The 12541-nt window shown below is 51.4% G+C and overlaps 1 protein-coding gene across 1 annotated transcript in view; it reads left to right on the plus strand.

Annotated features, from left to right (window-relative positions):
* The window catches only part of Ca7 (carbonic anhydrase VII), a 9136-nt gene extending 492 nt beyond the window's left edge, over positions 1-8644 (plus strand). The window contains exons 2-7 of the mRNA XM_013012945.1: positions 2295-2492; positions 5440-5558; positions 6173-6268; positions 6372-6434; positions 6935-7090; positions 7964-8644. Of these exons, the coding sequence (XP_012868399.1) occupies positions 2295-2492; positions 5440-5558; positions 6173-6268; positions 6372-6434; positions 6935-7090; positions 7964-8086 (755 nt within the window). The 3' untranslated portion in view covers positions 8087-8644. The remainder of the gene's footprint in view (positions 1-2294; positions 2493-5439; positions 5559-6172; positions 6269-6371; positions 6435-6934; positions 7091-7963) is intronic.
* Positions 8645-12541: the final 3897 nt, after the last annotated feature.

The following is a 12541-nucleotide window of genomic DNA, read 5'->3' on the forward strand; positions in this document are numbered from 1 at the left end:
CGCGGCGGAGCGCGGTGCGCCGGGGGTCTGTGCCGGGATCGCGCGCGCGGCGGGCGGGCGGGAACCTCCTGGGAGCTGAGCTCCGCGTGGGCAAGGGCGCAGTGTCCCCAGGAGAGAGTTTCCCTGCCCAAGTGTCCGAGCTGCGGTGCCCGGCTGGTACGTGAGCAAAGGGGCACTTGGGGACGCACGCCTGTCTAGGCGACTATACACTCAAGCGGGATGTTGGAGCACGTACTGTGTAGGAGCAGCAGCTCCTTGATCTGATGGGGAAGATAGATCTTCCATCCTGCCTCAGTTTCCTTAGCATGCAGTGAAAGGAAGAAGAGACAGAAAGTGTGCTAGCCGGTTTGAGTGTGCGTCTGGGGCAGGTCAGTTCCCTTTCAGGTTATTTCTTAAGCCCAGCAGGGATGGGGATAGGAGAAGGGCTTTTCTATTTCTCTGTGATGGACGTTGAACACCCGAGATTCAGACGAGGCAGGAGAGGGTGGGGAGAGGAGCAAGTACTTAGGTACCAGGTACTTCCTGCCCCACTTCTGGAGAGATTGTCACTTTATGAGAGTGGGTGGGAGTCCTGGGCTACAGTCTGGGGCCCAGGAAGTTACAGTGGGCCAGAGGTAGTTGGGAAGTACTGCGCGAGTGCATGGCTCCCTCTGGAACCCCAAAGACAAATAAGCATATTTTGTAAGGGAATCCCTAGATCTGGCCATGTGGGAGCTGGACTGACAGTCAGATAAAGGCCAGCAGAGATGGAGAGGGAGAAAAGAAGGGCCAGACTGACAGAGCCCAGGGAATATCATTCTTTCCCTGGCAGGACTGAAGGTAGCTTTTGGATGCTTTCTCCTCCCCACCCCGGCGGAGGCTGCCCTCAGCTTCTAGCCATTCCTGTTGGTCCTGTCCACCAGCTTTGAGCCTCCAGCATCCTGAAGGGTATGCCCTATGGCCCTATTACCCTCAAGCAGCTGTGTCTCATCCAGTCAGCCCTGGGCCGGTCCAGTCTAGGGGCAATACGGGAGGGAAAGACAGAGGACAGAGGTGCCAGCATGAGGCAGAGCTCACAGGACTTCAAAAATAACCCAAAGGGGCTGGGCCACGATTCTGAGTCATCCATTGGGGACATGGCTCTGTCTCTGTCGGCACCTGCTGCTGTTTTCTCGGGAAAACTTAAGAAGCCAAAAAGGGGGAGAAGCACCAGCCGGCAGTAGCTCTAAAAATAGGCTGCTTCTCAGGATGTTCCCCAGGGAGATGCTGAGCCTTTACACTGCAGATGGAGCCTCTGGGAGGCAGGTGGTGGGCGCCCGTGGGTGTGTGTGCAGGTGTGTGTGTGTATGGGGGTGTATGCATGGGCATGTGTTCTGCCGTGATCCCTTCGTGCAAACTTGGGTTTCCAATAGGAGATGTTTATGTGAGAGAATGTGTATGTGTGGGTCAGATATAGTTAGCAGGGCTGTGTGTGTGTAGACACATGCATATTTAGGACTTGGTGAGTGCAGGTCAGTGTACATATGAACATGTTCAGTATTGGGGCTTGAACTCAGGACCTAGGTGCTTTGCTCTTAGCTTTCCTCACTCAAGGCTAGCACTCTACTATCTGAGCCACAGTTCTATTTCCTGATTTTTTACTAATTAATTGGAGATGAGAGTACCATGGAATTTCCTGCCTGAGCTGTGTTCTAAACTCTAAAATCTCGCCTCCTGAGTACCTAGGATTATAGACGTGAGCCATTGATGCTTGGCTTTTGCTTTGTGTTTATACCAGTGCATGTGTATGCATGTGTACGTATTTGTGAGTAGCTTCAGTTCCCTTATCTGTGACATGGGTATCAAACTACTTTCCATTTTACAAGATGTCTATGAGGGGCAAATAAGTATGTGTTATAGAGCCAAAGCTAGGTTGATAGGAATTTTTGTTGTTATCACAGATCTCTAGTTTTTCCTAAGTTGCTCAAGGTACAGAAAGAGGTTAAATTCCTGTCAGGGTCATATAAGAGATTTTAGATGCCCATAGGCTTCCCTGAATGTGTGCTGGGAAGGGGGGTGGGTGGGAGGGTCTGGGGGAAGAGAGAACTCATTATCCAGAACAGCCTTTGAGGCTATAGTTGTGTTACATGCCCTTCCATGCAATTCCTCTCTGGGCTTCCTATCAGCACTAGGAGATTAGTTTTACTGAAGTCATTTCCCACACTCAGCATTTTCCACATCCCAGTATTGCTGGGATTAGAACTCAGTGTGACTCCTTGGGCATGTAACCATGCCCAAGGGGATAGTCTGAGTCCTTGTCTCCTCTCTACTTGCAGGCCCCTCACATTGGCACAAACTGTACCCCATTGCCCAGGGAGACCGCCAATCCCCCATCAATATCATATCTAGCCAGGCTGTGTACTCGCCCAACCTGCAGCCACTGGAACTTTCCTACGAGGCCTGCACGTCCCTCAGCATTTCCAACAATGGCCATTCTGTCCAGGTAGACTTCAATGACTGTGACGACAGAACGGGTAAGTGACTGCTGCCAAAGCCTGGCCCTGCTCCCCATCACCCAGGGTCCTTACCCTATATTGGGTGGGCTTAGGAACTCAGATTTGCTCCACTTCTCACCAGCTACCAAGCCTGAGGCTTAACCTTGAGTCTCCTTGTATATAATATGAAAGGAATAAGGTTGACTTTCTACAGTCAGAGAGAGACAATAAAAAATGAAGTGTTACCAAAGGCAGATCCTTCAGATATGCTAATTCCCTTCCTGCCCTTCAAATGGCCTTTGTTTTTCCTCCCTGCCCAGTGTGGCTGGCTGGTGGCATAGGAAAATTTCTCTTGCTCTTGGGGTCTGTTCTGGTTCTACAAGGAGAAAAGAGGGCTGAGACTTCTGTGTCAGACTCTCACATGGTGTATTTGGTCTTCTCAAAAACCCACCTCTCGGGCTAGGAAGGTGGCTCAGTGGTAGAGCTCTTGCCTTTCATGCATGAGGCCCTGGGTTCGATTCCTCAGCACCACATAAGCAAAAAAGAAAAAAAGCCAGAAGTGGCGCTGTGGCTCAAGTGGTAGAGCGCTAGCCTTGAGCTGAAGAGCTGAGGGACAGCGCCCAGGCCCAGAGTTCAGGCCCCACTACCGGAACCAAAAAAAAAACAAAACTCACCTCTCAGATGGGCTAATGGAGGTTCTGTGAGCTAGGGAAGGCCGTGGACTAGCTCAAATATCTCCCTCATCTTGACCGCTAGGTCTCTACTATCTTGGGCCACAGAGGGTCCATGGGAACTCATGCAATCTCCTTCCAAAGCCTCTTTAGAACTGGAGTTAAAGAACTCTCATGATAAATTTTTTTTTTTTGCCAGTCCTGGGGCTTGAACTCAAGGCCTAAACACTGTCCTTGAGCTTCTTCTCGTTCAAGGCTAGCGCTCTACCACTTGAGCCATAGTGTCACTTCTGGCTTTTTCTGTTAATGTGGTACTGAGGAATCGAACCCAGGGCTTCATGCATGCTAGGCAAACACTCTACCACTGAGCCACCTTCCCAGCCTCTCATGATAAATTCTTAAGCAGAAGCCTTGGGAGTGCTTTTTAGTGAAGGAATTTTTTGCCCATACAGCAGGCTGTGGGGGTGTGGAATGGGGTGAGAAGAGAAAGTGCTAGTGTTTCTTATGTAAGGAAGTGTCCGGTTCTTTGCTCTCCACTGCCCCCTCTACATACACAATAAAAAATACTCAGGAGTACCTAACTGTGAAATAGTAAGGAGAGTGGTCTTAGTTGCTTAGATGCCTGGTAGGCTAGGATAAAAGGGAAAGAACAACTATCATTCTTTCTGCATAAGGGAGGGCATCTAGCAGTCCTCTCAAAAGACATAAAAACATTTCCTGTACTAGATGCTGGTGGTTCATGCCTCTAAACCTAGCTACACAGGAAGCTGAGATCTGAGGAGCTCAGTTCAGAGCTAGCTCCGGCCTGAAAATTTGTGAAACTCCTATTTCCAATTAACTCCCAAAAAGCCAGAAGGAAGTCTGTGACTCGATCAGTCTGGGAGCCAGTAGAAAGAGGAAAATGAATGTGGTCCTGCCTAGTTGCTCTGGAAGTCAGATGATCTGCAGATCACCAAACACAGTGAATTCACAGTGAATGGTTGTGCATACTTGTAATCCCAGCTACTTGGGAGCCTGAAGAAGGAGGACCACCAGTTTAAGGTAAAGTTAGTGAGGCCCCGTCAGACCAAAGGGCTGAAGACATAGTTCAAGCAGTTGCCTAACTTATATGAGGACCTGGGTTTGATTCCTCCCAAATTAAACAACATAACCCCACAAGGACTAGCAGGGCACTCTGTGGTCAGAGGGAAGGAGGAGACAAGCCTAAGGGGTCAGAGGGTATTTCCCCTCTGAAACACCAACACCGTGTGGGTTCCTAGAAGAGACAAACTCAGAGAAGTGGATCAGGATATTCCCTTCTCCAGGGTGGGGCAGCCTGACTAGGGTCCTACCTACAGTCATAGGCCCAGACAGGGCCCTCTTTGTGGCCCAGACAGGCCCTGAAGCAGGGAAAGACAACAAAAAGTGATCTCCACACTGTGTTGTCCTCTTCCTCCTTGAGGCCTGTAGGGTGCAAGGCTCTGCCTTGGTCAGTTTCTATGGAGGGCCCAGTGGAGCTCTGACCTGGGGCCGTCACCTGATCCAAAGGCTCACATTCAGCCCTGACTGGGCCACTCCAGTGCAAGATCTCTTTCAGCTGGAAATTCTATCAGTCCCCAGAAGCCTTGTGTGTGGCCCCAGCTCACCAGGCTATCGAGGTGAGAAACTCACAAAGCTAACACAAATGGGACCCTCCAAAGAAGCTATTTGTGCAAGAGTTGGCCCCAAATTCACTTGGGCCTGGCTGGCAGAAAAGATAGGGACTCTCAAGAGCTCACCTGCTCTGGGACATTCAAGTTTTAGGGAGACAGGGTGGTCTGAAGATTAGGAGCTAAGTCTCTGTCTATAGGAGATACCAGTTCATAATGTAGCTCAGTGCCTTGCTGTGTGGCTAAGAGCAAATGCTTTTCCCTCTCAGTGCCTGTTTCTTCCTTTATAAAATAGGGATTAATAATAGATTCTGTCTCTTGTGGACTGCTGGGTGGACTATACAAAGTCATCCTTCCGCCCTCAGCCTGCTCAGGGTTCCAGCTGTGGGAGGCGGCCTGTTGTTATTGGTACCAGGGCTTCTGCAGGGAATTGGGCAAGAGGAGGAGGATGGCCCAATGGAGAGCTGCACTTCATCAGTCCCAGAAGCCTCTGCCACCTGCAGGCTGGGAGACTTTCTACACTGTCCCAGACGGTGGACTGTGGCAGCTGGTGGGACTGGCCCATGCTCTGTCAACCCACTGAATTTTCCACGTGAAAAATGTAGTTCCTTCCTGGGCTGCTGCCCAGGTCCTGGCACTGCCATCTGACAGGCTATGCATCCTTCCACACATCCCTTTTGCCCACAGCAGTGTCTGGGGGCCCCCTGAAGGGGCCCTACCGGCTCAAGCAGTTTCATTTCCACTGGGGCAAGAGACGCGATGTGGGCTCGGAGCACACGGTGGATGGCAAGTCATTTCCAAGCGAGGTAAGGAACCCTCCCCGCATCCCTCTGCTGCCTGGGGAAGGAGCGCAGACCTGTGGGCAGAGGCTCCAGGTCATCCAGGGAGGGGCTTGGAAGAGCATGAGACGGCCAGGGGGCCTTCACTCTGTCCTGGATTGTGCATCCAGGACTTTCTGGAAGGGCCTATTCCATTCCCTCTCACATACCCTGCTTGGCAACCCTTCAGGAGCTGAGTCTGCAGTCAAGGCCTGGCCTTGCCTGGCCTCCTGTTCCTCTTCCCTCTTGCTTTACTGAGCAGCACGTGACACATCCTTTGCCCACACCTGGCTTCTTCATGCCTTCAAGGTTTCGCCTATGCTGTTCCCTTTGCCTGGAATGCCTTTCCCCAAGCATCTGCTTACTCTTGGGACTTAGCTGCAGTTTTCCCCTCGCCCCTTCTCCTACTGGAGAGCCATCAGTGTCACAGCTAGTTTACTGCGGAGCAGAGCCAGAGCCAGATTCCTCTGTGGGTTCCTAGAGGCTCTAAAACAGAGTCGGACCCAGATCAGGACATGCTACCTGTGGCTATCAAGGGGGGCTCCCCTAGGTCCCCCCCCCAGGATCTTGAGTCCAGGCCTGCCCCATTCTTGACCTCCCAGCTACATCTGGTTCACTGGAATGCCAAGAAATACAGCACCTTTGGTGAGGCGGCCTCGGCCCCCGATGGCCTGGCTGTGGTCGGGGTCTTCCTAGAGGTGAGTGGTGGGTATCCCTGGGGCCCAGAAGGACAAGGGAGGTCTGGAAAAGCCCTTGTTCAAGATTCAGGGTGCTGGGCTCACACTAGCTTCTCCCTGACAGACAGGGGATGAGCACCCCAGCATGAACCGTCTAACAGATGCACTCTACATGGTTCGGTTTAAGGTAAGTCCAAGGGTCCCTGCATCTCCCCACCTCCCCGATCTCCAATGCAGAGCAGCTCAGTGGGAAAGGAGGAAGAGGATAGCTCACAGAATGAGCCCATTCACTTCTCCGAGTTGGTAATAACCCTAAGTTGAGACCCACGGTGAACATCAGCCCCTCAGGGCCATCCACTGTCCCTCAGGTACCCACCATGCAACAGGGCAGAGCATGGATAGGATTCACTACATATGTTGGTCCACCAAGCAGTGAGAAAGGCAGCCAAAGAGAAGAGAACACACACGGTGACCAGAGTACCCTCTGCACCACAGCTTTACATATTAACACACAGTTGCAGAGGGCTCAGCCTAAGCTAGGAAGGTATGGCACCTGGGGTCATGTCATTTGCCTATAAATTTGCATCAGTGAACCAAGAAGAAACTTAAATCCCACTGGTGGTCATGGGTGCTCGACTGGTCCTAGCAGGAAGTCTGTGCTGATATTTGTGTCCACATCCTGTCCAGGGCACCAAAGCGCAGTTCAGCTGCTTCAACCCCAAGAGTCTCCTGCCTGTCAGCCGGCAGTATTGGACCTACCCAGGCTCCCTGACCACACCCCCTCTCAGTGAGAGTGTCACCTGGATTGTGCTCCGAGAGCCCATCAGCATCTCTGAGAAGCAGGTGAGTCTAGGGTCCAGTGAGTTAGCAACCCACAGTCTGGGCCCCCCATCAAGGCTCCCATCTTTAGCACCCCCCTGCCATATTAGAGCTTAAACTCAGGGCCTTCTGCTAATCAGATGCTCTTATCACTTGAGCTATGGCCCAGACCTTTTGTTTTTCATTTGCTTTTTGGCTAGGATCTCTGACTTTTATCCAGGCAGGCCTCAGACTGAGATCTTCCTATTTCAGATTCTTGCATAGCTAGAGTTACAGGCATGTACCATCACTTCTGGCTACATTTTTTTTCCCCCAGTCCTAAGGCTTGACCTCAAAGCCTGGGCACTGTCCATGAGCTTCTTTTGCTCCAGGCTAGCATTCTATCACTTGAGCCATAGTGCTACTTCTGGCCTTTCTCTATTTATGTGGCACTGAGGAATCGAACCCAGGGCTTCATGTATGCTAGGCAAGTACTCTACCACTAAGCCACATTCCCAGTCTTTGGCTACATTTGAATCCTTGGTTAGAGTCAGCTTGGGTTTTAGTCATGTGGGCAATGAGGGCCCAGACACAGGAGGGAAGGGAACAGCCTGGATCCTGGGATCAACCCCTGCCATATTGCCCTCAGAATGCTTCCTTTCCCTAAATACTTTAACTACACTACACAGGGCTAGAACTAGAACCAGGTGAAGCAGCTCCAGGTTCACAGACCCTTTAGGGAAGGAGTAATTGACTAAAATCTGGGTCTCAAGAAGAGAAAAAGTGGGAGTAATGAGGCCCAGGGACAGATAGAAAGAAGGGTAGAACTGGCTGGACAGGGGTTTACCAGATGATAAATCTGGCTTCCTAGAGATCCAGTGCAGTGTCTTCCCTGAGCATCTTTTCTGTCTTCTCAAGATGGAGAAGTTCCGGAGCTTGCTTTTTACCTCAGAGGATGATGAGAGGATCCACATGGTGAACAACTTCCGGCCACCACAGCCACTGAAGGGCCGGGTGGTCAAAGCCTCCTTCCGGGCCTGACCTGCTCACCTGCCCAGCTGGCCACACGGGCGCCATCTTCCCAAGGGCTTCCATGTCAGCAGATACCAAACCATCTGAGGCTCTCTGCCTGGGGGGGGGTCCTGTGCTCCCCCCCCCTCTTCAGCTGCCCACCCTCAAGGGTTCTTGTTGGGATCCGCAGTGGGGAGGTACTGTTCAGCTGCCCTGGGTGGGGGGAAAGCAGAAGAATAGGAGCCACACAGGGTCCAAGCTTGGGGCTGCTGCTGCTCTCCAAGACCCAAAGCCACCTGGGAACCATTTCTTGTCTTCCCCCACTGGCAGTGGCAGCGGCCCCACCCTGAGCTCACACTGTGATGGATGAGACCGAGCTCCTGGGATAGGCAGTTGGCACTGCCAGAGAGACTCAAGCAATAATCCAAGGCAGGCTGAGCTGCCTCTCAGCATTACCTCCTCCTCAGGCCTCTGCCACTTCACTGCCAGGCCACTCAAATAGCCCCTGGCTGCTGCAGGTGACATGGCCTTCTCCCTCCAGCCACATGCTGCCAGGGGCAGGTCCTGGCTGCAGCTTATATACTATCTCCCTGAATCCCAACCCAGCCACCAAAGCCATCTACATGACAATCTATCCATGTGTTAATAAATAAAGTCATTTATCCATGCAACAAATACCAGCTGAGTGTCTATGCTTTGTCCAGTACTGTTCTGGGGTTCGAGGTGGAGGGCTGCTGTTGCTGGCAGTAGGTCCAGCACACTTGGTAGGAGCTGAGGACTGGAGGGGGAAGGGGAGATGAAGTCATAGGCTAAGAAGGGAGCATTCTTCTCTTTGGGAGAAGAATGAAATTCCAGCTAGTATTCCAAGACCAGAACAACAGAGGGAAAGGCAGATGTGAAGCTCAGAGGTAAAAACTTGGTATGATTGTGAGGCTGAAAAGGATCAATGGGCCCAAAGCCCTGGAATAGGGCCTGGGACTATCTCTTGTGCTCATGGTGAGCCATGGAAGGTAAGAGCAGGGCTCAGCTGGTAGATGGGTAAGATCCTTGGTGGCTGGTGGCTAGGAAGGCAAGGGCAGAGGGGTGGGGGAAACAAGGAGTAGGGGAGAGAGGTTTGGAGATGCAGCTAAGAGAAAGATAGAGAATATCTAGGTGTGTCCTTGGGCCTTATGGGCTGGGAACCTTAAGAGGAACTAACCACATTGGACCTAGCATTTCCCAGTCCCAGAAGGAAACTTTAATCTAGTCTCACATTCTGTAACTTATACAACCCTGAGAGTGAGTGCCTCCTTAAACTTTCATCCAAGTACCTGGCTGGCCTCTTCCCTAGTCAAGCTACCTACTGGGTTTCAAAACCCGGATGGGACAGGGACAGGAGGCAGTGAGAAGAACAAGGAAGGAGGAGAGGGGACAGTAATGTGCAAGTTTTGTGGTGGTAGGGAGGGATATCTGGGGAGGGGGGAGATGGGCAGAAGTGTGTCTGAACACCCTTGGGAAGTAGGCTGATGTCAGGGCTGGCAGGGCTGATGAGACGTGAAACCCACTCATTAGGGCTGTAACTTCTGTCATCCTGTCACTGTCACTAGGCCAGTAGGGTACTCCCAAGGGTTTCTCTAGGCCTTAGGCTTCTAGCTTTGCCCTTCTGGATGGTAGAGGAGTGAGATGTGCTATGTTGATTCTTTACCCCTGTCACTCCCATGCTCCAGGCAAACCAGTGGGAGTGGGAGGTGGGAGGGGGCAGCAAAGGCTGCTCCGACAAAGGTGACACAGAGCCGAGTACAACTTTGCCTGTGATTTCACAGCTTCCTTCTCCCTCCAGGCTTCTGAAACATGCAAAGGGAGTGGCAGGTTTCTGGAGGACAGACTGGTGGGGGAAGGAGGCCAGAAGCAATGCTAGCAATGTAAACTTCCAAAGGCCAGCAAAGGGCCTAGGGCAGATGTCCAGATGTCCTTGTGATCCAGGAACTGTCATTACTCCCATTTGACAGATTGGGAGAATGAGGCACAGATTGGTTATGGAGGTGAAGAGCAGGAATTGAACCAAATCGGCTTGACTGCTCTCCTGCTCTCTAACCAGCACATCTGGCCACTTAGGGGGAGAGAGGGCATTGATGGTGGCCACCTAGGGGTGGGTGCTTCTGGGTATGCCAGGGACTTTACCCAGCCCCTCCTAAAGATGGTGGCACCGCGGACCTGGCACTGAAGAGGACTTGGAAAATGGGAGGTGATTTTATAATTATCCTGAGATGGCCAAAGAAAGTCTCACTCCCTAAGTTCTTTCCTTTAATTCACTTCTTAAATTTGAAACTATTTTAAAACCCAAAGTGGCCTCCTTACGTTCTAATCACAGCCCAAGATTTGACCCTATTCTACCCAAAGGGGTTGTCCCTGCTGGATCCCAAATAGCTCCAGCAAGCCTGGCCTCTAGGAACCAGGATTGAAGGACCTTGTGCCCAGTATGTGTTTGCTTGTCCCCAAGATGCTCTTTCCTGTGCATTTGGTGGTGGCCCTGGGCCAGAGGCACAGGCATAAAACCTCCTGAAAGCCACGTTGGTGACAACAAAGCAAAGGTCCCTAAGGAGCTCCTACTCAGAGGACTGCTCTCACCGCTGTGATTTGACAGCCTGAAGGCTTCTTCCTATGGACATTCACTCCCTGGATGCTTATGGAGGAGGCTGCTGCAGAGTCTCTGCCTTGGGAGACCACAGCTGATTGCCATGTTACAGCTGTAGTTGGGGAAGAACATGAGACAATAATACCTTTCTGAACATGTCCATCCCTTTTGGGCTCTTTTCTGTCAGATAGCGAAGGTACACATTGCAGGACATGGTACTCAAGACTTCTGAAGTGTATTTCTTCCTCTGAAAAATGGAAATGAATTCCACCTATGGTTTAAACTTTTCCAATAACTGTAAAAAATATGAAATAGGAGCTGGAGCATAATATCACATGCCTATAATCCCACCTACTAGGGAGGCTGAGGAAAAAGAAGTCTGGCACTGGTGGCTTGCGCCTATAATCTTAGCTGCTCAGGAGGCTGGGGTTACAGTTCAAAGCCAGCCTAGGCAGAAAAGTTGATCCGACCCCTATCTCCAATTAACCACCAAAAAGCTGGAAGTGGCTCAAGTGGCAGCTCATCAGCTTTGAGGAGAAAAAAATTAAGCAAAAGCACAAGACCCTGAGTTCCAGCCTTGAGCACAAATGCTCAAGGACAATGCCCAGGTCCAGAGTTCAAGCCCCAGGACCAGGGGAAAAAAAAAAAAAAGAAGGCTGGACTACTTGATGCCAAGTTGGCTCCCTAGGCCTGGCCTTTTTCCTCCAGGAAATATTGCCATCCCTTCACTTCCCTCCAACTCTGCAGGACTTTGGCTATCCCATTGGGACAAAGGCCAAGACTGTAGGTAAGGAACTGACCACGGGAGGCTGTCAGGAAAGAGTCCTGCTGGGTTCAGAAGACTTGATTAGTCTGGGAGGGCTCCCTGGAGGAGAGGACCAGAGCAAAGTAGCTGGCATCCCAGGAAAGAGACAGAAGCCTCAGCTGCGGGGGAGCTTGTACCAGACGGTGAGCCAGGAAGGACTGGCTGCCACGTGCCCAGTACATGTTCACTGAGACGGGTTACCAGCTGGGGTCTCCGGAGCTCTGGAGACTTCCAACACTGGGCAGAGGTTTACCTTTTCATGCAAAGACCATGAGAGGTCCAGGAGAGCTAAGCAGACATAAAGGCTCCCAGCTTGAAGGAAGCCGATCTTTCCAGAAGCTCAAGAAGCTCCAGACATCCCTTGGCCCACATCTCCCTTGTAATAGGGGACTTGACTGCAAATTCTGACAGATGCCAGCTTTGGCTGCCCCTGCAGGATGGATTCATGCCTGGGCCCTGGAAGTTTCCAGTTTGACAGTCTGAGTCTAATCTCAATCCCTCCAGCTGTATCCCAGCTGTTTGTTTTTTTTTCTCCAGGACTAAGGGAGGGTCAGTCAGTGCCTCCTTTATTCCAACCCAGATGCACTCTGTGAGGAAGGCCTATGGGTACATCGTTGAACTTGGGGTTCTTTCTGGTTCTACAGAGAGAACCTCATGTATCCGAAATATCCCTTTGCTGTGGGCTGGGAAGGTGGCTCAGTGGTAGAGCGCTTGCCTTGCATGCCTGAGGCCCTGGGTTTGATTCCTCAGCACCACATAAGCAAAAAGAAAGAAAAAAGCCATAAGTGGCACTGTGGCTCAAGTGGTAGAGTGCTAGCCTTTAGCTGAAGAGCTGAGGGACAGCACCCAGGCCCAGAGTTCAGGCCCACAACCTGATCCCCTCCTGCCCTCCCAAAAAGAAATAATCCCTTTGCTCCAAATAATTCTGTGTGACTGGGCTCTAGGTCTCAGTTTCCCAATTTGTCAAATATGTCAGTGGGAGGCTATAAAGCAGATTTTCTAGACAGAGGCAAACTTAGGACTGAGCTGGAGGAAACAAACAGCTTGGGTCCTAGCTACCGCATAC

The sequence above is a fragment of the Dipodomys ordii genome, unplaced genomic scaffold (genome assembly GCF_000151885.1).
Source record: "Dipodomys ordii isolate 6190 unplaced genomic scaffold, Dord_2.0 Scaffold18, whole genome shotgun sequence".
Lineage (NCBI taxonomy): Eukaryota > Metazoa > Chordata > Mammalia > Rodentia > Heteromyidae > Dipodomys > Dipodomys ordii.